This window comes from Penicillium subrubescens (genome assembly GCF_028828155.1).
Source record: "Penicillium subrubescens strain IBT 31985 chromosome Unknown utg000004l_segment0_segment0, whole genome shotgun sequence".
Lineage (NCBI taxonomy): Eukaryota > Fungi > Ascomycota > Eurotiomycetes > Eurotiales > Aspergillaceae > Penicillium > Penicillium subrubescens.
In genome coordinates, this window is record NW_026643154.1 from 2035136 (window position 1) to 2061463 (window position 26328).

General features: G+C 49.2%; 8 protein-coding genes across 8 annotated transcripts; 3 read left to right on the plus strand and 5 right to left on the minus strand.

Moving 5' to 3' along the window:
- The first annotated feature begins 567 nt into the window (after positions 1–567).
- Positions 568–1294, plus strand: N7473_005833 (Zn(II)2Cys6 transcription factor domain-containing protein). The gene is made up of 2 exons (XM_057151773.1): positions 568–926; positions 981–1294. Exons 1-2 carry the CDS (start codon positions 581–583, stop codon positions 1202–1204), a joined length of 570 nt encoding a protein of 189 aa, XP_057009578.1. The 5' UTR covers positions 568–580; the 3' UTR covers positions 1205–1294.
- A 50-nt stretch (positions 1295–1344) lies between these two features.
- Positions 1345–3128, minus strand: N7473_005834 (uncharacterized protein; the record flags this gene model as incomplete). Its single annotated transcript, XM_057151774.1, has 5 exons — positions 1345–2253; positions 2316–2542; positions 2597–2675; positions 2738–2836; positions 2892–3128. The coding sequence occupies 5 exons, from the start codon at positions 3126–3128 to the stop codon at positions 1345–1347; spliced, it is 1551 nt and encodes a 516-aa protein (XP_057009579.1).
- Positions 3129–4005: 877 nt separating this feature from the next.
- N7473_005835 (uncharacterized protein) lies at positions 4006–5670 on the plus strand (the record flags this gene model as incomplete). The annotated part of the gene is made up of 2 exons (XM_057151775.1): positions 4006–4358; positions 4422–5670. 2 exons carry the CDS (start codon positions 4006–4008, stop codon positions 5668–5670), a joined length of 1602 nt encoding a protein of 533 aa, XP_057009580.1.
- A 647-nt stretch (positions 5671–6317) lies between these two features.
- On the minus strand, positions 6318–8103 carry N7473_005836 (Serine/threonine-protein phosphatase PP-Z). Its single transcript, XM_057151776.1, has 3 exons — positions 6734–8103; positions 6529–6680; positions 6318–6464 (listed from the first exon to the last, which is right to left on the minus strand). Exons 1-3 carry the CDS (start codon positions 7883–7885, stop codon positions 6440–6442), a joined length of 1329 nt encoding a protein of 442 aa, XP_057009581.1. The 5' UTR covers positions 7886–8103; the 3' UTR covers positions 6318–6439.
- A 5169-nt stretch (positions 8104–13272) lies between these two features.
- On the plus strand, positions 13273–14601 carry N7473_005837 (TLC domain-containing protein; the record flags this gene model as incomplete). Its single annotated transcript, XM_057151777.1, has 2 exons — positions 13273–14130; positions 14203–14601. 2 exons carry the CDS (start codon positions 13273–13275, stop codon positions 14599–14601), a joined length of 1257 nt encoding a protein of 418 aa, XP_057009582.1.
- An 888-nt stretch (positions 14602–15489) lies between these two features.
- Positions 15490–17690, minus strand: N7473_005838 (transient receptor potential ion channel family protein; the record flags this gene model as incomplete). Its single annotated transcript, XM_057151778.1, has 2 exons — positions 15490–17168; positions 17312–17690. 2 exons carry the CDS (start codon positions 17688–17690, stop codon positions 15490–15492), a joined length of 2058 nt encoding a protein of 685 aa, XP_057009583.1.
- A 2868-nt stretch (positions 17691–20558) lies between these two features.
- N7473_005839 (putative pH signal transduction protein PalA) lies at positions 20559–23584 on the minus strand (the record flags this gene model as incomplete). The annotated part of the gene is made up of 7 exons (XM_057151779.1): positions 20559–20985; positions 21053–21455; positions 21529–22103; positions 22166–23060; positions 23133–23187; positions 23262–23499; positions 23577–23584. 7 exons carry the CDS (start codon positions 23582–23584, stop codon positions 20559–20561), a joined length of 2601 nt encoding a protein of 866 aa, XP_057009584.1.
- Positions 23585–24042: 458 nt separating this feature from the next.
- On the minus strand, positions 24043–25519 carry N7473_005840 (putative mitochondrial carrier protein; the record flags this gene model as incomplete). The annotated part of the gene is made up of 6 exons (XM_057151780.1): positions 24043–24249; positions 24330–24667; positions 24745–24957; positions 25125–25198; positions 25263–25297; positions 25406–25519. The coding sequence occupies 6 exons, from the start codon at positions 25517–25519 to the stop codon at positions 24043–24045; spliced, it is 981 nt and encodes a 326-aa protein (XP_057009585.1).
- Positions 25520–26328: the final 809 nt, after the last annotated feature.

Below are 26328 nucleotides of genomic sequence, written 5' to 3' on the forward strand. Positions count from 1 at the left end.
GTATGAATTTTAACCCCAGCCGTCGAATTCTGGGGTAGCCGACCGTAGATCGCTCTAGCCGATTCAAACCTGTCACCGAACAAGGTACCATCTGATTTCCTGGAGAACTCCGTACAAGCGACACATTAGCCTAATTTAGACCACCCTGCCGATATTATTCAGTGGACCCATGTCGGCCATACTTAGTGTGTGCGTGTACCTTCCCGAAATGGGTGCCGAGGCGAAAAGGCGCCGCGCTTCGCCGTGGCGATCTTCCGACGAGACCGACACGGACCGACTATGGACTTGACGGGCAATCCATTTATAAGACCAAGACACGTTCACAGGTCGCGAAATATTGCGAGGGAATTTGCGAGCCAAATATAAGCTCGCCCTGGCAGCTAAACCGGAAAGCACTCCCCAGAAAGGTTTAGAGCGCGCCATTTATTCGCGGCTGAGAAGTTTGATCAGCCAATCAAAGCCCGTGGCTCGTTTGCGACGCTATACTTCGAGGAATCTATTTGAACAGAATGAGGGACACAAGTCCCGTTTGTCGCTTCGAAATTCCTTTTCATCGTGCTTTGCAATAAAGATTTAAGTCATGGCTCCTTCTGATTCCAAGAGAAAAGACGCTTCGAGTGCCCGACATCGCTCCCATAAAGGCTGTTGGACGTGCAAACGGAAACGCATTCAATGTGACGAGACGCGACCCGGTTGTCAAAAGTGCAGCTCGAGGGGAGTTGCCTGCGAAGGTTATGAGATTAGACTTCGCTGGGGCGCTGGTATCGCGTCAAGAGGTCGATACAGTGGGGCGGAGAAACCTGTCAAGGAGTTTATACCTCCACCATCAAAGCGCAGGTGGGATCTACGTGACAAGGGCGAGCAAAGAGAGGAGGGAGATCATCAGGGGCAACCCATTTTGTTATTCGGTTCAAGTTCCGATGAAGGTATTTGAGTCATTCGCACCTTCGAAGAACGAAGCTTACAGAGTCATCATATAGTCCGATCGATGGCACATTTGAATCAACCGATTTATGAACGACCGACAGTGAATATCCTGAACGTACCTTATGGCGATAGCCAAACCGACTACATACATATTAAGAAACACTTTGAACTTCCTGTTTCAATGAGGAATTTCGAAAACACGCAGGAACATCTACTTGGAAGGGGTTCAACTCAATATTCAAAGAATATAACAGGAAGTCCTGCTATTCTTGCTTGAATAGGCCTGTGTATTGAGATTTTGAAGCGTTTTATGTCTCTTCGGCAAACTATAATATTCATGAATTATGAGATTCTTCTTCGAATCAAAGCTAATTACATATTACGTAGCCTTATTAAGTAGGCACTCTCCGACCCAGTTTAAACCTTGTAGATCAACCGACGGTTCTGACGATCTGTCAAATCCGAGAACGCATTGGCTAAATCGCTCACTTCGTCGATCTCTCCACTTTCCTCCATCTCGCGTCTGCGTGCGGCATTTTCCCTCGAATAGACAAAGTACAAAATCGAGAAGAGAATGATGTTGATGATGAAAGCCGCAAGAGTCACAAAGACACCAGTTGTGTACTTTGGTGCCTGCTTGGAGAGGAAAGTTTGCGGCGAGATAATGTTTGCCACACAGTAAGCTGAGAAGAACAGAGTACCAGTCACGGTCTTCTTCGTATATCCAGCAATGTTAGCCGCGAGAATCGAGTACATCATTCCTCCTGCTGCTGCCACCATCGGGATCAGGAAGATAGCCGCAAGATGAGAGCTTAAAGTGGATGAGTTCACTGGAACTCCGTAGAGGATGCCACATGAAATGATTCCGGGGATGTAGCAGCCAATGATGGTGAAGATCTGTTTGCCTTCGCCCCATTTCGATGAAAGGAAGAAGCCGACGAGGATCATTGTGGCTGCCATGACAACACCAACGGGGATCTGGAGCAGCACGGCTTGGTAAGTGTTGTAGCCGAAGCCCTTGATGATGATTCCAGTAAAGTTGGTCTGCAGACTGTTGGTCATGTTGTGGCAGAAGATGGCAAGCAACAACATCCACACACGGTAGTCGGATAGGGTCTCAATAACTTGATCCTTCTTGTGGTGGGTGTTCTTGACACCAGTGCGGTTATCCTTGAGACGTTGAACGGCAATAACTCGCTCGCGATCTGAGAGCCACTGGCATGTGAGGGGAGTATCGGGAAGCATCCACCACAGACTGACTCCAACAAGAACAGTCAAGGCGCCGAAAATGATAAACATCCATTGGTATGGGAAGATATTATCAACCTAAACGGTAGTCAATATCCCCGCCCAGACAATCAACAATTAACGATCTCAGTGGTACTCACATTGATGTGTGCGATAGCCCAGAACAAAACACCGGCCGGGACTGATGCCAGTCCGTTGGCACTATACCAAAGACCGATACGAGCTGCCTGCTCTTCTCTCTTCCACCATGACGAAGAGATCAGAACAAAGCCGGGGTTGAGACAGGATTCAAAGACTCCCAAAAAGAACCGAGCAGGAGCGAGTGTTGCAAAGCTCTTGCAGCTTCCAGTAGCGGCAAGTGTAATTCCTTTTGAACATGTCAGCCGATGCTTTATACTTGAAATCTGGACAAAGAACTAACCCCAGAGGATGAAGTTGACAGTCAAGTATTTTCCGGTCGGAAAACGCTGCATGAGGTAGTTGGTCGGATATTGGGCAACCTGGCATTGAAGACTGGTGTCATTTTGAGACTTCATCAAGGTCGTTGACAGAAGATTCTTACAAGATAACCAATGTAAAACAGAGTAATCAGGAGACTGAACTCCTGTCCTTTCAGGTGGGCTTCAGTGATCATGCCGTATGTTGCGGCATAGCTGATAGTCTTTTATAAACATTAGTCTTCTGGAAAGACAAGTTTCGTGGACATCAACACATACCAGCTTGTCAACAAACTGAATTCCGTTGACAATCAACATTACAGTCACCAGGCGAAGGTCAATCTTCCACCTCAGTCGTCTTTCTTCCTCTGGAGAATACTCCACGAACTCGGTCTGAAGGATATGAAGGGCTTCATCACCGTCTTGGAGCTTGTCCGCAAGTACTGCCGGTCGGGTCATTGAAGGGTTCTCCATCTCTATGGCCTCCGCACCGTCTTTGTTTGTCTGTGCTGCCATTTTTGCGGTGTTGTTCCAAGCCCAGCTCGTAGGAACAGTGAAAATGAAGTCTATGAGATATACCAGGCCTTTGAAAAATCTGGAGAACCTGGGGAGTCACAGAGACCCCCGGCCTTTTATGAACAGCTCCCCATGGGCGGATGTTCGTTTCATAGATGCTGTAAACGCCACAAATTCACCGTCGCTTAATTCCTACACAGCGGTATTGCGCTTTTCCGATGTACTAAGCTGTTGAAAAAGCCATAAGCTAACCCCGCTTGGACCCCATGAGCTCCAATACTCGTTTCTCCCCGCGTTTCCGAGCCGGGGGTGGAGCCGAAGTATTGCCGAGCATGCAGCTATCTGGGGCCCCAGAAATCGATCTAGATCCTTTCGGGACAGGCTCAAAGACACTAGCTGAAGCATGATTCGCACACGGTATGTAGTTTCGGCTATTTTTTCGTTTAGATACTACTAATCTAGCCGCTGGGGAAAGCGTTCACCCTCAATGTAGATTCATACACCTCAATGTTATAGGAGAGTCTATCTCGCAAAGACTGGTTTTCTGCGTTGATCTGCTCGTTATGCCATCGGACCTTGGAGCTACGACCTGACAAATGGGAAAATCCCCGGATGTGGATCATAATGGATCATAAGGAGTTTCGAGACATGGGGGATAAGCGTTCTCAGCACAAAGCTTAGCATAGCTTGACAATCGTCTCCACATGAAAGCCCCGCAAGATGCAGAAATTGATTATCCGGGCTTATAAACCCCGCGGCTGTCTACATTTCTGGAGGAAGTCTCCCCGCGTGATATACCTGATATACCCCAGACAAGATTCCAAGGCAATTTCCCGTCTCTTGTCCAATCCCTCAATCGTGACTCGTTTTTGAAAATATGGCGGCCGGAGACAAGGTATCCATCAACGCGCCGTCGCTTGGCGCAAATATCGTGGGATCATTGGATCAAGAGAACAATGTTGCCCTGTTTCGGGGCATTCCATTCGCATCTGTGAACAAACGTTGGACTCACAGCGAGACATTGCACTCCCTTGACAACGACTTTGATGCGACGAAACTTGGACACAGATGCAGCCAATTAAGCGGAATGGTGTTGGTCTCGGGAGGAACCAATGATCCTTTGCCTGGCGACGATGAATTCAAGTGTCTGAATCTAAATGTCGCCGTACCTAAAGAGGCTCTATATGCCCCAGATTCTAAGCCACTGCCAGTTATGGTCTGGATCCACGGGTGAGTTTTCTCAATGCCTGTACAAACTACGACTTTTCTAACATGTCTTTGATTCACTTCTAGAGGTGGCTTTGCTTTCGGTGCGAATTCAGTCGCTCGGTATCGTCCACAGGCCCTCCTCGTACACGCACGCAAGTGTGGAACACCGATCATCCTTGTTTCAATAAACTATCGACTCGGCGCTTTGGGCTTCTCGGCTTCCAAAGACTTGGCCGAAGAAGTCAATGGCGGTTCTCGAACTCATCCTATGGGCAACTACGGATTTGTCGATCAACGCAACGCACTTGAATGGGTGAACGAGCACATTCAAGACTTTGGAGGAGATCCGTCCAACATCACTGTCTTTGGTGTTAGTGCTGGGAGTGTCAGCATTCACTTGCATCTCCTTGCTGAGCATGCTCTATTCGATCGCGCTATCATGATGTCGGGTTCAGCACCGGTCTTGAGCCCCAAGGAGCCAGAGACCTATCAAAGAGACTGGGATCGTCTGTGTGATAAGACGGGAATTAAAGCATCAACGGCTGCTGAAAGGCTAGAACAACTTCGGTCATTGGATGTGGATGTCATCCTGAAACAGGCAACCCCTGCTGCTATGGGTCCCGTCGCGGACGGCAAGTTGCTCAAGTCGGGCTGGACCTATGAAGAGAATGTTTCCAACAAGCGATGCAAAGAGTTCATCTTGGGAGATACCAATGTTGAAGCTATCATCTTCGATGGTTTGCTCAAGCGTCTTTCTCAAGCTCGCTTCCACGAATTGGTTGACGAGGCTTTCTCAGTCGAAGATGCCGAACAACTATACCTCAAATTTGGTTTCACTCGTGAGCCACAATCCGAGGAGGATTTCCGTAAAGCCTTCAGGCTTCTGGTTGGAAATACTTTGTTCAACTATTCACACGTTGGTATTGCCAAAGCATCTAAGAACTCTGATGCCTGGAAGGACAAGGTCTACCTCTACCACTTTGAGCAGCCTTCTCCATTCCCGGGTCCAACTCACGGCCTCTCTTATCACGGTCTTTGCGCAATGCTCATGCATTTGAACGAGCTTCCCAATTGTCCACCACCGACACAGGAAGTTTCGTTAGAGGCTGCTCGTATTTGGACCGCCTTTGCCCACGGACAACAGCCATGGGAGCCATACTCTCAGAACGGAAAGTTCATGCGCTTTGGTCCAGATGGAAAGTCGGACGTATATGATTTCGAAAGCGATACTACGAGAGACTATAAGTTCCAGACGTGGCTTGGCGAGCATATAGGCGAGGTTGGGTCTTTTGTCGGAAGACTTGTCATGAATCTCGAGAACAATGAGGCATAGATTAAATCCAAATTTACAATTACAGAATAGACTTGATTATCGATAGAATAATGCATTCGTGTAGGCTTGAAACCATCTCTTGCTCAGATGTAGACTCTTCAACACGTATATTTTCACCGAGAATGATCGCCCCCTCTATCGACGAGAGTGCCCAGGTGGAAGAGTCCGCCCTTCTGTCTCCATGAGATATCTCAATTTTAATAGAAGACTCTTTCAGCTCTTCCTCGGTAGGCATATAGAGAATCATTAAATAAAGCACATCCTCCTTAAGATTCTTAAGCCAACCAACTTGCTCCTTCTCTTTCTTCTCAACTCTCAACTTGTCTTTTCAGGGTTCACTCGGCGGGAGCCCCTGCATAGTAGCCCGTTTCTTATCTTGTGATTCCTTAGCCATTCCAACCCGCTCAATGGGGCCGGGCTTGAGATTGCACAAGCCGCTGGTAATTGCCGAGAGCAGCGTTCCGTTGTTAGCGGGCTGACTCGGGTCATTGTATCGCGAAACAAACGCCTTTCTTCCGGAGTCGGGGAATGGCAGAATGGCTATCTCTTATCAGATCACAGTGGTCAAAGCAGGCAAGACTCAGTCTACTCAGCTGGATCGTGATTTGAGTGCTTTACATCGTTCTAGTCACTCAGGTACCAGGCAGTTTGATAAGGACTCGTTATTCATTTCCATTGAGGTATCAAAACAAACAGTAACAAAGTAGTCAGACTATTCTACACTCATATAACACAATATTCATAGACCATGCAGCCGTTGGATCGAAAATCAATTCCATGATACCTGGCGGAGCCTTTCATACTGTTAGCTTGAATTCGAGGTGATGAGCTTCACAATCAAAAATGGTGGAAACTTACAAAGCTTTCTCAGTCGTCGTAGATTCCTTCGCTCTCTTCATTGGTTGTTTATTCGGTTTCTTCGGGTCAAAAGGTCTCAACAAATTGAAATTGCACAAAAGGTCTTCCGAAACGGACATGCTAGCTCCGCAATTGTCGAATTCCCCACAATACTAGATCAACAACGTCAGCATATTCCATCAAGACAAGGGTACAAAAGACTTACATTTGGTGCAGAGAATATCGTCACCAATGACTTATTCCCAAAGAACTCATACCCACCCTCCACCACCATATGCGACCGGCAAACCAAGTCCAAGCTGTGATGTTTGAGGAAGTTCACAATCGGCGCCTTGCCAAAACACCAACTCACGCCACGATCATCATTAGGTCCCCAATCCCTGATGTTGGCGGGATCGCTCCAGAGAAGATCATTTAAAAGTCCGTACTCGGGCACTTCAACCGGCCGAGATATTTTCCGAATATCATCCATATTGGTAAGATTGGGCGAAAGACCACCGTGAACACAGAATATCTTCTCTGCGACGATGGCGGCAATAGGGAGACAGTTGAAAACATCTGTGAAGGTCTTCCAGATTTTGATGTTGCAGCGTCGCTTGCATTCATCGTGGAATCCGTAGATACGGGTGATGTTGGCACATTCGTGATTGCCTCGGAGGATGAAGAAGTTCTCGGGGTATTTGAGTTTGTAGCATAGCAGTAGCAGCATTGTCTCGAGGCTTTGCTTGCCACGGTCGACGTAGTCTCCGAGGAATAGGTAGTTGGTTGCCGGTGGATAACCGCATGTATCAAATAGTCGAATGAGATCTGGGAATTGTCCATGTAGATCGCCGACGATCTGGATCGGAGCATTGAGCTCTAGAAGAACGGGTTGAGAAAGGAGAATGTTGCGCGCATTCGAGCAAATAGCTATGATCTCGGCATTACTGAGACAGACGCTTTTGGATGGTTTTGAATATCCGACTCGGAGGAGGCGTGCAATCATGTCGTCCAAATTCACCAATGCTTGCATATTCTGCCGGTCTCTTCTTGAATCATCCCAGATGATGGAATCGAGATCGAGGGAATTGCTCTTCCGTAAAATTGAGACCGGCGGCTTCTTGATCGGATTGAGCGGGTTACCAATCAGAGTCTTAGCGGGTAATTGCCTTGCTGCGTCAATGTGCTGTATTTGGCCCGATTTCTCGGTCGGCGCAGCGTGGATAGTTGTATCGGGAGCTCGTTGGGTGTCATCTTTGCTAGAACGCCGTAGATGCTGGCCACTTCTCTTCAGCAGACTCAGCAAGGATAGACCTTTCGGTGAGCTTCCTTTAATATGACTGTCAAGGAAATTCGGGTTGCTCGGGGGGTGCTGCATGTCGAAGCCATCTGTCTTGGCTGCTGCGGCTCAGAAAAACCGGTAGCTTGTGCAAAGAATTAAGTTTCCTGGGGTGTTTCAAGACCTTTTATCTTGCAAGTTGAAGGAGCCTAGGAGGAATACTGGTTTTGAGCGGATCCTTGGGGGGTCAGCTCGGTATTATTGACATGGGTTCTGACAGTTAAGGCGTTAAGGCGTTGGCAAATCGAAGATCAGCTCCGTCGCATGTTTGATCAGATTTCCGCTCCTCCAGAGGGGCGGGCGTTATCATGTTGCCTGCTCGGCTCCTCCTTGGACTCCTCCTTGGACTCCCTCCTCTGTCAGCGATACCCGGAAGCGGGGTTGTACGAGGGTCTAGCTTCCTTGGCATCACCTTGGCAAGGAGGGTGGCTTTCGAATGGACAGTTTATTCCCTCTTAGTATTTCATGTGATAATGACATAGTTCATATCAGCTCTAGACCAGGGTATGGAAGATAAGCAGATATCCCTATAATCCTAGGGTTGTGGCCATCCAATATCTATGATCGATGCTATCCCAGATATTGTCGATCCCAGAAAATCAGATCCTCCCATTTTTGAACAGCAAAACGGAAACGGTCCTCGGGAGAATCATCATCGACTCTCCCGTCCACCTTGTGTGGGGCGTACCGAGTGATGATCATTTTGGAAAGTGGAGAAAACTGAAATTCCTCAGGATCCTTGCTAACTGGCCACCACCATAATGAGGATTCCCCACTCGAACCTCAAATTCGACGAGTCACAACGAATTCGCCTCCTTTATCGATCTCTTAGGTTCCAAGTTAAGGTCACTTGACCTTGGAACAGACAAGCTTAGACTGGCAGGAAATAGCGTCCATGATAGTCAGTCGGATGATGCACAGCCCTGTGGGTCGTGGCTTTCCCCATTTCTCAATATTGTGGCTGTTTTTGAGTCAATCGTAGTCAAATCGCCTCCTCGGTTCTCCTCTTTCCCCTCCCCTATTCAAAGGTCCGAACCTATACACCTGGCAAATATTAATTGCTATCCTTGCAATTTGGGCCTTGGCTGCTGCTAGTCTTGCTTTTCCTCGGTCAGTTTTTCCTACTCACAATGAGCAATCCTAGCTCCACTAATCAGGGGTTTCCATTGGATGGCCATGACGACACGACATCGCATTCACATCTGGCACACCTAGACAGTGCTACCATCACAAATATCACACCACAGATATTGTCAAGTGCAACAAGAAGTGGGGGCCTGACTCTATGACTCTGTTCTCCCACAAGACTACGTAGCATAATTCCACTAGATATTAAAGAGCAAATTAGTTATATCGGCTAACTCGCCAATCCTCAACCCCGGTAACTCCAAAGATAACTTGAAGCTTAAATTTAATTTACCATGAAATATCTTCAAGTCATACCCCATCAGCAATTGTTGCATTATAACCCAGCTTTGGGAATTCAGTTGCGAATTGGCTCTGAGGGAGGCGGTGATGCTTATTGTAAAGGGATTCTAGCTTCCAAGGCTTTAGACACGATAGGAATCATGGGTGATAAGACTTCCATCTGGACACGAGGCTGTGCATGAATTAAAATGACTTCCATGGTCCTGCGAGCTTGGCAGGAACGTGTTCATACCAGTACATAGAAGGCGTCTGTGCATGAATGAGGTGTTTTTCTGGCTCTAAGACGTCAATTGGCCCTTTCCAGACTTGCGATGGAGGGAATTCATTCTCATATTGCGCGTTATCCGACTGATGTGAAGGGCTCTTGAGCCTCCTCTGTTTCGTGGACAGAAGAATGTGCCAGTGGGGCCGGTTTGGGAGGTTGATTATCCCAAATCGTGAGGGTAATAATTCATCCAGTCAGAGATACTGTTGATAGTGGATTTCACGCATACGCTCCTCGGTGGATAGAAAGTAGAAATTGATGGAGCAGAAAAGGGCGATTAATCGTGATTAACAGAAAAGACTGAGAGCTAGAAACATGTTTCCAGCTAATCCACTAGATTTTCTGAGATCATCCCAGTCCGGTTATTTACCAAATAGTCTATCAATTTCTAAGTATTCTCGCTTGACTCCAAGATCTCGTATTCAGTTATGCTCAGTTCCTGCACACGATAAAGTACATATTAATAATAATTCGACGGCCGCTTTCAACGACATCGTTGCGCAAGGCGATGCAGACAGACCATGATTTAAGGCGGCCATCTAATCTTGAGGACTTTGGACCCAGGTCTAATTCACAGGGACCGACACTTGCGACAAGGATTTCCCTTCTCGTCCTTCTGTAGCAGGAGTGGAGATAGATTGAAGAGAGAGTGGAGAGAAAACTCTCAAATTTGACGGCCGGTGAATGTAAGGCTGATGAATATCGCAAAGTTGTCCAGGTGGAAAAATCACTATCTAACTGAACAGAGAAAGCACTGCACAAGGTGTTTAACGCAAGCTTAATCGCGACGGCTCGCCACAGGGAGTGCCTGCAATTCAACGACGAGGGTTCTCTACCCGAGGAAGTCGACAAGAAGGGACTACCTTTCGTCGCTTGCACTCAGGCTCATAACCTTGTGCGTTGTTTTCTCTCTTCAGGCAGATGGTGATTCTTCTCAGGTGTTGTATGATACTGAATGTTGAACGGTGACGATCGGAATTTCGGCACAAAGTTCACAGAGAGAAATCCTCTTATAGCGTGTGTCGCTCAACTTGGTCTCCGAAGCAATTCCTCAAATACGAAGGAGGAATTTGTAGCCCTGAATGGAAGCCATACGGTGTTGAGGAGTTGAATGTTGAGAAAGCAGTGTCGGTTCGGTCCAGAGATCAGCAGCCCTGAGAGGACGGGTATTCGGTGTTCAAAACACTGGTGTCCAGAATCAAGTTAATCATATGGTATTCAGCCTAAGAGGTGGTGCTTAGGAACAGCAAAGTATCTTGGAAAGCAGTGCTCAAGGGGAGGTTTCTTCATAGGGATGTGGCTTTTTTTGTCCTCGTAGATTTGAGCCTTAGAGGCAGCCTTGATCAGCTGGATTTCATGCTTGTCCGGGTGAACGGGCATGAAAGAAGGAATTTCGATGCGAATGGGCACATATCCCCCAAGCAAAGGGAATCGCCATACCATACTTCGATTTCTGGGTTGTTTTTGGCCATAGCTTCGATTGTTGCATCGATGATTGCGCCTGGTACTTATATGGACTCATGCTCAGCGGCATAGCAGACCAGATTCCAAGTGTGTCAGAACGCGCGAGCAGAACGAGTAGGGCTCGCAGGTTATCGATCGCAGTCCCGAATGTCGCGTGGAACGGGAGCTCTCGAGAGACACCTCGCCACGGAGAGTGTCCGTATGTAAATGGCGAGGGTGTTCACCCGAGGAAGACGGCGTGTGGCGATTAACTAGCGCCGAAAGCCCTCTGGCTCATGAAAGTGAATCCATGAGCCCATGGGACTGCATATTGAATGCCACTTCCACGTCATTGCCCTCAGTTAAGTCCTTTGTCCCAGAAGTTACAGGTTTACTTCCAGTCCCCATTCATCAATCTCCCTTGCGTCCTGGGTCTGGATAATATCGTGATTCAATTTAATATAGGCGTTAGGTTGGCCCAGATATTTCGGCTAAGCATCTTCCCAGTCTTCGATGATCGGTGCCAGTACAAAAGCCGGCCCATCCAGTAGAATACCCGGAGAAAATCTTCGAAAGGGATGTTCTCGAAGAAATAATTGACGACTGCCTTGGGTCGTTATGGCAACGAAGGTTCGCTGTGCTCTTCTCGATGGCTTGCCCCGTGTATTCCTACAAGAACAATTCCAAGGTTAGAATATAAGAAAATAGCAGTAACGGTCTCGATTAACGAACCTTGAATCCCCGAAGCGTTGTTGACTTCCATTTTCGAGTCCAACTACCTATATCCTGCGTCGCAAAAGTATACTCAGCCGGGTTTCTGTCGATGTGAGGCTAGACCGTGTGGATCAAATGGTCTTAGCCATCATTAACCGCATACTACCGGAGATAATGCCAGCGAACCCCCTCGTCGAAACGTGCACGCTCTGGGATAGCCTGACTCTCCGCCAGAACAATGTCATAGGTTTCGGCTGCGCTGTTGGACCCATTGTGTTGTCCTTGAGAAAGATGCTTTTTAAGCAGTGTTTTGTAGACATGAGGCTAGTTCTGACACCGCTCAAGGGTATACGGTGAGGATGAGTTAGCATAGTCATCGTTATATGCCCACCGATGGATGTATCAGGGGGACTCGGAATTCGATAAGATATAGGGTCTGGAGGAGAAACAAGAAGATTGCTTCTTTCTTATTTGTAGATGATCGCGTATCTAGCGCCAATATGCAAGGAAGCAAAGCAAAGAGGGGAACGAGTCAATCTGGTTCGAGTGTCTGAGGATAATTATTCAGAGAACAGGACGGGAAACAAGGAAGAGCAAGGCCTATAAAGGCCGAAGCAATCAATCGCGCTGGGCCTGGAAACGGCCATCAGGGAAATTCCAATGGGAGATCCCATGGGGATTTCCTGGGGAATCCCGCTCCATCAGTAGAGTAGAGTAAACATCCATCTCGAAGCGTGACTGAGCTTCTATAACCTAAGTTCCATTACTGTGTACCTATCAAGCACCAAACAGCCATAGATCATCTGGAATATTCTTCCAGAAAAAGGAATCTCCCATCATGGGTCTTACCTTGCATATCACAAACACCCCAATCAACATAAAGGCACATTCTGACGAGCTTCCGATTGATTGGTGATTGTACCATGGATGAGATGAGAATCCCCTGTGTGATTGTCAGGAGTTTTCTCGAGGACAGACTGAGGGTGGTCGTGCTTTTGTGTTCCGGTGCGCGAGGAGTGAGCGTGACTTTATGGAAGACCTTAGGATCAGTGGGTAAGGTTCGCTCTGCTTAGGTCTAGGATGAAACCTGCTTTGGTATATTTCACCTATAGCTAGCTCATCTATATCTATGGATATGGGTCACTCGCCCCGAAGATCTAGACATCAACAAACAAGCCCTAAGCTCGGACACAGATTAAACTTGCTTAATCTTCCTCTTTATTCATATTATTCAGACTCCGTATATTGGATATTCCCCGAGTACTCCGTACACACCAGCTAAAGAACAATGAAAATCATCGGCATCCGCGGTCTCCGAGACCAACACGGACCTCTCATTCGACAGCCCCACGACCTCCACAACTAAACCCAAAAGGGGGACAAATCGGATCTGTAAGATGAATTGCTCCTCCAAAAACCTACAAGGTTGTGACGGTGATTGGAACGAATGAAAAAGGGGTGGAGACAATTTAGTACATACTACATACAGTAGGTAAACACGACCCCCAACATTTATCATCCTCCACGATCTCATCTCAGCATTCCTCTTCACCCCGTCCCATTCCCTCGTCCCCAGATGGCGGCGCCCACGCACTCCCAGCGACCCCCGGTCTGCGGGGGATCCGCACGTCGCCGCAAGACTGAGCAAGCTACAGCAACAGTGACAATTACGGCAACAGCAACAACTCCGCTCGAACCCGCTTCCAACGGCCATGTACAACACGAAGCCAAAACCGCCCGGCCACGGAAGAAGCCGCGCTCACTCCTGCGACGCCTGAAAAGGCGCGCGATCAAGCATACATGGTCAATCCCACTGCTCCTCCTCGTGGCATTCGCCTCCCTCTACACCCTCGACCCAACCGACACCAACATAATCCACCACTTCATCTTCCTCTCCTACCGGCAGGACCCTGCCCCCGGAACCCCAGGGCCCGCCCAATACGGCAAAGGCCTCTGGGACATCGCCTTCGTCTCCTTCTACACAATCGTCCTAACATTCACCCGCGAATTCATCATGCAAGAACTCCTACACCCACTCGCGCGCGCATGCGGCATAAAATCCCGCGCCAAACAACTGCGCTTCATGGAGCAGATGTACACGGCGATATACTTTGGTATCTCAGGTCCGGTCGGGTTGTATGTTATGCGGCGCACGCCGGTGTGGTATTTTAATACACGGGGTATGTATGAGATGTTTCCGCATCGGACGCATGAGGCGGTGTTTAAGTTTTATTATCTTTTTGAGGCGGCGTATTGGGCGCAGCAGGCGCTTGTTATGGTGTTGGGGATGGAGAAGCCGAGGAAGGATTATAAAGAGTTGGTTGCGCATCATATTGTTACTTTGGCGTTGATTGGGTTGAGTTATCGGTTTCATTTTACGTATATTGGGATTGCGGTGTATATTACGCATGATATTAGTGATTTTTTCCTTGCGGTATGTTATTCCTTTCTTCATTCCAGGGCATACTCCCCGAATATCAGGTCTGTCGCTAACTTTATACTTAAGGTCTCCAAATCCTTTCACTACATCGACTTTCCCCTCGTCATCCCCTTCTACGCCCTCAACGTCGGAACATGGATCTACCTCCGACACTACCTAAACCTCCGCATCCTCTGGTCCCTCCTAACCGAATTCCGCACCGTGGGCCCCTACGAACTAAACTGGGAAACGCAGCAGTATAAATGCTGGATCTCGAATATCATCACATTCGCCTTGCTGGCCATGCTGCAGAGTTTGAATCTGTTTTGGCTGTATTGTCTGCTGCGCAGTGCGTGGAGGTTTATTTCAACAGGGGAGAAGAAGGATGATCGGTCGGAGGATGAGGAGGAGGGGGAGGGTGAGGGGGGTTTGAATGGGAATGCTAAGGTGAATGGGAGTGGGAACGGGGTGGCTAAGGCTCATTGAAGGTTTCAATGAAAGGTGAGAATGAGGATTCGAGACCTTTGGGCAGGGGGTTTGGTTTTGTTTCTTGGGTGTTGGCATTATTGCCTACTGTGGCGCAATAATGTTGTCGTCAACGGTAAGGTTATCACCCTTGCATTATCTCATCGCACAATGGCCTGCATGAAGCGATTCGGGTCGGGTTCGCCCGAAACTATGATTCAAATTGGGTTTGCTTGTCTTACCAGTTCCACGATTGGAAAGTGGGTATGGATGGAGGGTAGGATCATCCAAGGAGTGTGGACTGGAAACTGCATTGAACAGTTGTATATGCACCACCACGCATCTGTATAATACTTTGCACCTGTTCACCTGTCATTTATTTACAACCTCAATGTCTAATATAATGTCTAATGAAGCACATACAACCACACTACACTACATATCTCTCAAAATCGAATCAATTTTGAAAAGCCTCTCCTAGTACCTAGGGAGGCATATTTCATTCATTCCAGGACATGTCTTGATACCTTCCATAATCAAGCCCGCAGCTCTCTAAGTGAAGTAATATCCGATGCCATCGCCATAAGTGCAAGGTGCAATTGTGCGGGTGTAGATGTCTGTAAAACAAAAAAGGAAAAAGAAAAAGGAAAGATGAGACGAGACCTGAAACGCTAAGGCCTTGTATATACAACAAAAAATGAATGCAGAGCCAGCCCAACGCCGTGTTCCCCATGTATCGAAGCCGCCCAAGGCTTGTCTTCCAATGATGTGCGATAAAACGAAAAAAAAGGCTGGGAATGAGAGGGTGGGTCATCATATGAACAAGAAAATGAATGAGAAAGATGCAGGAAAATGAATGCCGATATAGACATGTAAGGAGAGGAAATAGAGTCAGGTGGTATGATATGTTCAAACCAACCGCTCTTCCTGCCGTGGTACATCGTACCGCCGTGACCGCGAGCTGTCAGAATCACTAGTCGGGATGGAAGGTAACGTCGGCTGAATGACATGCCCGAATTGCGGCTGCGGTGCCTCGGTGATATCCTCTTCAGAAGGTGACCGAGTAGAAACCGGTTCCCAGACATTCCCGCGGGAAGCCATATGGCCATCCTCGATCTCGAGGTTCTTCTCCAGCGGCTGGAGCTCAGTGATACGGCGGTTTTCGACAAGAACGGTAGAAGAACGGTTATCGGCGAGACGGGTGTATTGTTCAGCAGGTTCTTTTAGGGTGAAGACGTAGTAGAAGCTGATTAGGAAAAAGATGAGGAGGGCGAGCATGAAGACCGCATTTAGGAAAAAGAAGAGGACTTCCATGACGCCGCCGACGAGTTCGGGGGTGTTGAAGACGTTTGTGAAGAAGAGGAAGAAAATTGAGCTGAGGAAGTTGAGGACGGCGGCGATGATGGCGAAGACGTTGGCCGTTTTGTTCATGTACGGTCTGATCACGCAGGTGGCGACTAGGAAGGCTGTTTCGGCGATGAGGAGGACGATGGCTTGGGCGAGGGGATTGGATTGACCGAAAGCGATGACGAGGCCCTTGGCAAGCGTGTAGAGGAAGAGCGGGATCATGAAGTAGTAGGCCTGTGCTCTGTAGTTGACGTATAAGAAGCCCCAGCGGGTGAGGCAGACGGGGTCCGAGTAGAGAGTGTAGGCGGGATTTTGGCGGAGGGTTCGTGATAGTCGGGCGCGCTGGAAGACCTTGAAAATTGCCCAGCAGAGGACAGCGGTCATGGTGAGCCACATGCAGATGGCCAGGACGATTTCAGCGGCCGAGTCTCGGTGAATCAATTCCCATAGACCGAGCGCGCATATCTGCGGATATCCAATCGAAACCAGTCGATACAGACTGCCGCGCATAAAGTCCTTCCAATCAGACGAAGCGACCATCGTGCGCTCCAGATTTGCGCTTTTCGATTTCCTAGCCAGTCTCGGTAAAACCAGCTTGAGGAACAAGATCACCAAGAGCAAGGCCACTGTCACAAAGTAGAAGAACAAATAACTCGTCATGAAGATGTTTGTCGGCTCGATGTTGATTCGGAAACCCACGCGCTCGATCCCTTGCACCTCGATTTCTCCACCGTTCTCCGTCATATCCGTGGTACGGGCGACCAGCGATCCGGGGATATACGAGCGCTTCTGCATGATCACCGAATACTCATCGGTTTGCGTAAGAATCTTGGACGGCGTACCACCCGTCGCACGCTGGAACCAAGTGCAAATAGTCTGCAAGAAAGGAGCGCCCACTAAACCCATCGTCCACTGCCAGAGTTGCGTCCATGATTGCACCAGCGGGCGCTGATTGACGGCCGTCATACCCCACATGGCCATACTCTGCATAAAGCCCAGGAAGAGCAACGTGCGGAAAGCGACGTGGGTTGCGATATTGGCGTGACCAAGGATAGACATGACCACCGTTGCGAGAAGTCCTAGTCCGATCAGCACGGCCATGGCCCAGGCCACGCCCATTTGGTCGACTGTCACGCCATTGTTGACACTGGCCTGAACACAGGTAACTTTGCTGTTGGTATCGGCGTCTAGGATTTCCAGACGAACCAGCGCATCTAGATCGGGGACGCCATATGCAATGCCTATGCGTGAGAAACTCGCATGTCAGTAAATATTCATCGTGGTGATGATCCGGCGGGATCCGGTAACTCAATAATTCTCGCGAGCACGAGCGCGACGGGTTTGCTATCAGATAAGAACGGCATTGCCGGAAATTGGAACTCACCCGGGATAATAGACAAATCGGCGCCCGAGAGATCCAGTGGAACATTTGCAATTTTCAAGGCCGTATCTTTTTGCAGCGGGCAAAGCGCATCGACATTCAAGACGCAGGGGTCAAACGTTTTGGTGGTAGCTTTGTAACCGTAGACGTAGAGTTCGAGTTCGATACGAATCTTGCCGGCATAAGTCGCCTGCCCATCAAAGCTCACCGTCGCACTCATATTCCCCGGCGTAAAGACAATATCGAAATGGTTGATCGAAATAATTCCATCATTGGAACATGGAATGAGGGCGTGAGATTGTAGCAACTTCTCGGCGGCAACGGGCGGGGCCAGACTGAGAGCGAAGAGGCCAGCCCTCGCCAACCATCGTGGAAACCGCATGGTGAGAGGAAGTTAGGAGAGAGGATTTGGCCCAGAGAGGGCGGGAAAAGCGAGTGGGAGAGTTGCTATCGAGAAGCGAGTGTGTGAGTGTCGACAGCAAGGTTTTTTGGAGATGACGGATGACGGGAATTAGACGGATGTCAGGGACAAGAAGTACGCCATGATTGGGATCGGGGACCGGTAAAATGGAATGGAATAATTGGGGGGGGGGGGGGGGGGCGTGTGTAATAGTCACTACTGGGATTTGGGGGCAGCGCGCCTGGGGCAAGGCAACATCATATTTTTATAATTTTCTTAATTTTCTTTGCATGATAGCCAAAAGGAACAGGCTGGACCCGGAGGAGTCAAGGGTGGAGTAGCAAGGATAAGACACCCTGAGACTAACTCCATCAAGTTCCATAACCATGAATATGCTTACGGAGGGCTTACTCTACAGTACCACATACACGATGTACTAATCATTAAATGGTTAAAAGGGACTGTAAGATATTAATTCAAATAATCTGCAATATCCTGCGTATAAGGCAATATCAGTCTATCCCCGACTTGTCCTCATTAACACTGCCACACCCTCTCATCAACCCCGAATGTTTCACTTTCCCCGATCGCTTTGTTATCGATCTGACCGTAAAAGGAAGTGGTAATCACTACATCACTACTACTTTAGTCTGCATGTCGATCGTGAGATTCAAGAAGATCCATGAAATCAGATTGATCCCAATGCCGAGACGAACCATAATCGTTTCTACTCCTCCAATTTCCGGTTTCGTACCAGCCACACTAAACTATATCCGATATGATTTATCTATGACTTACTGCAGTACTACTGCAGAGTATATCATGCAGATTTGCTATCGCAACTAAATCTCATATCTTCGAATTGAGTGTGCAGACCCTGGATTCGATCAGTCCCGATCGGCCTCTTTACTTGATGCACTGATGTCATCTGCCGCTGGATCAGCGGTTCAGCGGGGACTTGACCAGCAAAATGCACACGATAAACCATAGTAGTAGTCTCTCGACGTCATCGCTCTAAGTTGTACGTAGACAACGTGGCTGGTGAACAAATAATCATGCTGTTCAAGATGTACCACAGTGGGTTCATACAAAGCAAAAAGAAAAGAGACCGACACAATTGAAAGAATCCCCCTCTTTTTGCAAATCCCGCAGGTTAAACCCCAAGAGTCGAAGAACTACTCCGTACCTACCACCATTGAATATTCCGTAAGCGCCGCGAGCATCCGGTCTGGCTCCGTTGGGCTTGGCTCCGGAGGTCTCGGGAGCCGAACGAGCCGTTACACTGAACAGAGCGTAGCGGTCATCCATACTGTAATAATGTATGCCAATACTGTACCGTCGTAGTCGTATCGATATTAATAGCAACAATTAATAAGATACGACAACGTGCTTCCATGGAACAATTTGATCCGACCGCTAAGAATCTCGAACATTGAACCATCACCAACCAATCCACATCTGACAACTGAACTCCATACAAACCACACACGCAGTAGTCTTAACGAGTCATGAAAATAATATCATAGGTGTTAATCAGATCAAAACCAGTCCAAACCCAAACTGTACTCGTAATCTGATGTCGTGCTCATCCTTGAACCCAGTCCCTGAATGGCTGCAGGGGAAAGGAAAAAGAGCCGGTCTCCGCTCCGTAGGCGCAGGCCCACGAATAATGGCACCTCCGGTGGAGTTGGCAGCATGATTACTGTAATGCAGACAGTTGACTAGCAACTTGCCCAATAACCTAACCCCCCTTCCCCTGAGTTGTCTAAACTGTATAGCGACCGAGCTACTTATTACTACTAGCTAGGGGTCTAGGGACCATCACGGAGACCACTACTGTATCCCACTAGTCTAGCCTAGTTAACTTGCTAAGAGAGTAGCGAACACTAGAACTCACAAGTCAGAGTATTCCGTACTGTAATAACTACTGTATATTGGTACGAGTAGGGGTTCAATAATTCAACTCCCTACACCATGTCGCCATTTACATAGCTTTTGACCTAGTATAGTACATAATAAGTAATAAATACTCCGATACTCCGCGCCGAATCAGTCCCTTATTGAATTATCCCACCTAATAAATGTGGCTGCGCACACTTACATACTACTACAGTTACAGTCTCTGTAATTGTACAGTCCAAGAAACCAAGACAACTGTGGCGTACCCATGTCTCTCTTTAGCTCGACACCCCCTCTAAATCAATCTATATTAACTCACTTGTGTTCACTCACACTGGTACTGCAAGTGGCAAGTGCGGAGGATTGAACTTGGCGGAGACACTAACAGGGTCTGACAGCCTTGGTTGCTGAGCTCGGGCGTTCATCCATTTGACTAGTCTCCTGTAGGTATGTGCATTAATTAGATTTGAACGTGTGACTGCTCTACTAGTCTCCATACAGTAAGGTGGGAATGAATGTGACTGCGCTCAGTTGCGCTTTATTGTTACTCCGTGGCCTAATCTGGATGGTGTTGCGTAAGCTGGCTGGGGTAGGGTGCTGCGAGGCTGACCATGTGAGTGTGAGGGAGATTGAAGCGAAGCTTGGTACGGAGGACCCCGTGCTGAGGGGCTATTTTAAATATTTAGTGGGCAAAATAAGGCTGAAGGAGGGTTGAAGTTTGTTCTACGTGGGGGATCAACGGGGGTCGACTGACTATCCGTACGATATACAACCTTAGTTCCCGAGTGTAACAGCTCATTTTTGCTCCAGAAATGTAAAATACCATTGTTTATTCCCAAGTAGCAAGGATATCTCCTCGCAGTATGCAAAAAAGTAGCAATATCTAGCAAATGCATATGTAGAACCCCCTGCCCCAACCCCAATCCACTCTTCACCTCCATATACAACTCTCTACGAGAACCGCACACCTTGACTAGGATCCCACGTCCCACCCTGCCCTCTCCCCGCCGCCGTAGTCGCAGGACCAGCATTTGCACCAGGCGGTACACCCGCCGAGTCAAACCGAATGCCTATCTCAGGCGACCACATGCCCGGCGTCGGCACCGAGGGTGGAGGGATCGCGGCGCGGACTGGTTGCGGTGCAGTTAGGGGCGCGGCAGTTCCTGAGGGTCGATGGGAATGCATCTGTACGGGTACTGGAGCCGGGGCCGGGGGTGCGGGATGAGGGGCTGGTTGAGCCGGTGCCTGTGTCTGGGCTTGTGGAACACTTGAGTATGGAGAGGGTTGGTGGTGTGTGCGGGTGGTTTGGGGAGAGGCCTGGTGGAGGTGAGGCTGAGAGAGGCGGAGGGATGCCATGGCGGTCACGTTGGAAATATCACTGTGTGATGTTAGTAGGTGTATGATAGAAAATTTTATGCTTATCGAGCAATGGAAGGATGACTTACGCTTCCAATTGACTCGCCTCCATACGGCGCTGGTGCACAAAAGCCTTTGCATCGTCACGGAACCGGCTGACGATCTTGGCGAGGTCGTTGTAGAACTTGCGGCCGACTTCGAGATTCGAAATAATCTCCTTGTACTTCAAGTATCCGTTCTCCAGCTCTTGGAGGGCAGTCTCGCGCTCTTTAGTCGAGGCATCACCCTTGTGTGCGCGAGTGAAAGCAAGATTGGCTTCGCGGACTTGGTCGGAGATCTGTTCCTGGTCTCGCCTTTCCTGGGCGAGCATATCGTTGTCGGAATCGTATAGTCGGAGACTATCTTCGAAGAGATCTTCGAATTGGCTGGCCTGGATGGCTTGCATTGGGAACTCGCGTTCTAACCGTGCCGTCTCCCTCAGGAGAGCAGGGTCTAGATATTTGTCAGTCATTTATTTCTCGAGAACATCCCACAAAAGCAAAGCCAGAGCTGGGGTATAACATACGGATATCATCTGCGCGAGCTTTATCCTTGAGTGTCTGGATTCGTCGGCGCCGCCGGTTCTCCATCCGACTAACCTCACTCAAGCAGCTTCGCAATTTGATAGCCTCCCTCTCTACCTCCGGGGGAATCGCAGCTCTACGACTACTGGGCACGTAAGATTCGAGATCCCGATTTGTTCCCGTCAAGACCCGGAAGACAGCCTCGGAGTCGCGCAGCTTACGCTCGACCAAATCGTCGCTGCTTTGGGCGGACGTGAAGTAACCACTGATCTCTTTCGACGAGTTGTAGATCTTCGGCGCGGCGGCCTCGGAGGTCTCGCGCGCCCATCGATCGGTGCCATACTTTCGCCGGGCTGCATTGTCCTCGGCCTTTTCGGCAGCTAGCAATTCAACACCTTCGTTGTATATCGATCGATCGTTGGACTTGACCCTGGCCGTGTCTTCGACTGACCGGCGTAGACGGTTCAATCCATCTTGTTGTCGCATCTCCTCTGCGTGGGAGACTACCGTCCCTGGAACACCGAGCGGTTTTTCCAGGGCTTGTAGCGAACCTGGGAGGTTCAACGAGGACAGTAAACTAGAAATTTTGTTAGCATAGGTCCCATCTCAAGTCCTGCAAACCAGGAATTCCAGACATACTCTCGAAGCTTATCAGTCATAGACTCCAGTTCCCCAATCAGGGTCTCATTGACCAATCTGTCCCGGCGATCGGAGTAGATGCTAGCCGCAATATGCACAGCATAAGGCACCAGTTTCGAAAACAACGGCTGACCCAACGGTCCATTATCTCCAAGCATCGAAATCGCATCGGTCACCTGCGACGGCGCCTTGGAAGCCACCATGCTAGCCCGATCCAAACTCTTCAGCTCAGACTTTGGCGGCACGGCACTAAGATATATTACATCATTGTCTTTCTCAGCCCGCTTCAAATCATCCGCAACACGGCTCTTCAACCCATTCAAATCGCCGAGCACGGTCTTGCTAATCCACCGAGACTCCTTAAGTCCCTCGTTGACACAGGCCAAGCTGTCACGTAACCGCGCCACTTCCTCTCCATACTTGCGCTTCTCCAAGCAGTCCAGCGATTGCCGGTACTGCGCCGCGGCAGCAAAATGATGGTGTTTGGCGGACATATGGTGGATCCATTCCGTGGTAATAGCGTTCGACTTGACGGCAAAGTCACCCGCATCGGCGTAAAAGTCGGAAACCTTTGCCGCGAGCCGAGCAATCGAGGCATCTTTCAATCCATCCTTGACGGCCTTTTGCCAGAAGCATTCTTGGCCTTGCGCCAACAGGAGCTGCTCCAGACTTTGCAGTGTCATCTCATCCATATCTTCCGGTGGGGACGAGCGCAGATCGGGGATTATGTCTGTTCGGAGGTGGGCCAGGACTCCGGCTGCTTGGCAGAGATAGTTGCATGCCTGCTTGAGGCCATCCGCAGTTGTCCGGTTTAGCGCGTATGCAAGTTGTGAGTACAGCGCGGCAAGGTTGAAGAGGATGTTCGCTAGCTCAAAGCGCAGGTTATTTTGGGATACTAGACCAGACCACTAGTTAGCATATACTCGAGAGATGACAAGACTACCCCCACCACCAAGCTCCAACTCACCAGGTCGTGTCGAATTAAACCCTAATGCGGGATACCACGAAAAGTCGACCCCAACCTATAATAAAAACCAGCCGTCAATTACACAGCCCTCAACCCAAATCATCGAGTAGGGTCGGGAGAATCGCGCACATCAATTGGAAATTTCCCCCCAAGCCACTTCAACTGCGCCGCATACGTGACCAACCGACTAATACCACTAATATGCGGTTCCTGGACATTAACAGCTTCGCTCCGCAGACGATCAATAATCATTAGATCGTCCGCGAACATATCCGGGCGCTGGTCATATTTGGACGAGATATACTGGGTGATAGCATCGGATAGCGAGACAGTATGGGACCGGCGGAACGGGAGTTGTAGGATATTGCTGTGTTGTGGAGAAACGGGTGTGAGGTTAGATTAGATCTTTTGGAGAAATGACTTGCGGTGTTGTTAGCTACTTACGATGTCATTGTTCGAGATAGGCGGGGTAATGAGGGGAGGGAGAGGGCAAGGTGGGAGTTGGTCTGGGCGAAAAACGAGGTTTCGTTTGTTGACCGCGAGACGCTGCTGCAACCCCACCGGGCAACGGGATGACGTGTGGACAGCCTAAGGCAGCCACTCCGCATGGCACGAGAAGTGCGGATACGAGATGCGAGATGCTGCATAGATGTAGATGCCGAGCTAATCTTTACATGAATTACGGTGGATATGCTACAGCTTACAGCCTACATATCAAAGTGTGCATTTGAAATCCCAGCGTCGTATTTGCTGATGAGCAACCAGCTCATCCATGTAGGTATGTACTTGAACAAGAAAAAAAAAAATGGCGTATCTCTGGGGGAAAAGTACAAATGCGGCAAATAAGACCAGCCCCGTAGCTAGGGTGGTCGATCAAACTAACCCCTCCCCGGGGTCCCCAACAGATCCTTCAGTTAGGCAGTTTGTCAATCCGAGCCTTGATGTACTCAAAAAGACTGAGAAGGATCATGTTGTTGACCCCGGTTCGGACCAGAATAATGGAGATGCCTTTGTACATGCTGGACTTGGCGACAGCCACCGAGGCCTCGCCGATCTCCTTGCTCTTTCCGAGCAGCACGCTCTGTGCTCGGGTCTTGCGGGTGTCGAGGGGGTAAGTCTATGGTAACGAATTTTTCTATTAGTATACTCTCACTCGCGATTCTCTCTTCATCATGATGTGGTCAGTGGTGAACTTACGCAGAACCAGGGGATGGTGCTGCAGATGGCCCCAGCAATCGCGGGCGCGCCGAGAGGGGACTGATCTGATCCGATCTCCTTGGCGGCCACCTGCTTCACGGTCTCGTAGATCCCGAAGTACATGGCTGTGCCCACCGTGTCACGCAGAGCGTGCAGGTGGAAGCCAGTGTACAGACCGCGGAAACCGTGCCGCTTGATGATCTGCTGGATGGCCTCGACAGTGCCGATGCGAGGCTTCCTGCGGAGGGACGGGTCGCAGGCTGCACCCGGAGCTGCTTGAGCTCGGTTGGAAACCAGAACAGAGGTCTGGACCACGTTCTTGGCGAGCTCAAAGGGGCCTAGAAGAGAGGGGAATTGGATGTTAGGATACCAAAGAAATCAAGTATGTATGAATATAAATTCATGGCTTTCTTACATGCAATCGGGGCTGCCACCAACCCAGCAAAGGCGCCAGCAAGAGTAAAGGTGAGAACGCCAGCCACCGTCGGCACTCGGCCAGACTTGTCGTTCAGGGGATATGTGCCGGTGATGCGCTTGACGATGTCGGCAATCCCCTCTTTGGCATAGTTGTAAGAGGTGAAGTTCAATACCCTGACTGCAGTCACACTAGCCAGTGGTGGAAGAGCACCTGAGAAATGATCAATATATCAGAAATGCATTCCAGCTTGAGGAGACAAGGCTGTTTCAGAAATTTTGATAAAAAATTCTGACGAAAGAGCCAAACATGCGACGAAACAGACAAAGATCTGACGAAACAACTGCAAGGCTGAGAAAATGAACAACTTTAATACGTACCTGCCACATAACCACGCGGTCCTTCAGTCCGCCACAGATACCGGGCACACTGGAAGATGTCCCTGAAGTTGTGGCTAGAGGATGCACTTTTGATTAGCTCAACCGCTCCAAATATAGGATATTCAGGTAGTAACTTACGTTTGCATGCGAGTCTTCACATTTTCCAGAGGAGTCTGCGAGGAAAGGGTCATCGGAGTCAGTAACAATCGTGAGAGAATCCTCGCCGCCGCCGCCAAGGCGATTGGACTACTTCAGGTCTCAAGAGAATGATATGAACTCACCACTGCCAGAGTTGCGCAGACAGTCGAGGTCGCCGAAGCCACCTGAGTCTTGTACTTCTTCAAGAGTCTGTTGCGAGTCGATTCATCCATGATCCAGGCGTTTCTGGTTGGCATGATGGCGGGTGTGGGGTTGGAAGATGGAGAGAAGGGAGGAGCATGTTCAGTTCGTTTACCAACAGTCATCCCTTATATAGTTTCCATTGGACGGGGGCAATGGCAGCTCTGGCAAACGTCGTGTGCTCTTTCCCTCCCAATATCTCAGCTTCTTTTAGATTCCGGGCACAATTCTCAATCCTCGACGATGCGATCGTGACCGCGACAGGCTGGGGAACCCAATGGAACGCAAAGCGGCCTCTCAGAAGCACTCGGAGTAGACCGTTTGGCGTCCCACAATTGACCATCTACTAGACTGGTAGCAGTCTGGAGGCACTCTTTCGATCGATCTAGATATGATCCAGCCGGATCTTTGATCTATGTTTCGGTTTTTGTTGTTGTTGTTGTCTTTCGGGCAATTCAGGCAACGGGATGTTCGGCTATGAAGGTCGGGACAAGCAGCGGCAAGTGGATTGAAACCCCCGCGGCGAGACACAGGCAGCGCAAGCTGTGCTGAAGCAATTAAATGACTGACGGGAAGGAATAAGACAATTCCGAATGAAATCCTCTGTACCAGACAGAAAACAGTTGAATTGGATTGGTGTGGTTACTGGTGTGTCTCCCTTTGCAATTGGGGGGGTTGAGGGTTGATGGTTGAATCTCAGGAAGCTGAAAAGCCGATCGTTAGCGTCCGACCATCGCTCATCGCATCCAGTGGTCCGTTTCTTCCCCGTGACCCACTTCACTGCAGAGACCAGAACAGAGGGATCAACCCACTGGAGCACACTCTATGCCCAATTTCCCAGATACAACAAGCCCAATCAACCCAC

What these genes read in the sequence shown, in the direction of transcription:
- N7473_005833 (XM_057151773.1), top strand. Translation starts at nt 581, where the DNA reads ATGGCTCCTTCTGATTCCAAGAGAAAAGACGCTTCGAGTGCCCGACAT. An exon ending in CGGTTCAAGTTCCGATGAAG is followed by an intron (nt 927 to 980) that starts GTATTTGAGTCA and finishes GTCATCATATAG; the next exon opens with TCCGATCGATGGCACATTTG.
- N7473_005836 (XM_057151776.1), bottom strand. Translation starts at nt 7,885, where the DNA reads ATGCAGCACCCCCCGAGCAACCCGAATTTCCTTGACAGTCATATTAAA. An exon ending in CGATATTCTCTGCACCAAAT is followed by an intron (nt 6,681 to 6,733) that starts GTAAGTCTTTTG and finishes TTGTTGATCTAG; the next exon opens with TATTGTGGGGAATTCGACAA. An exon ending in ACGACGACTGAGAAAGCTTT is followed by an intron (nt 6,465 to 6,528) that starts GTAAGTTTCCAC and finishes ACAGTATGAAAG; the next exon opens with GCTCCGCCAGGTATCATGGA.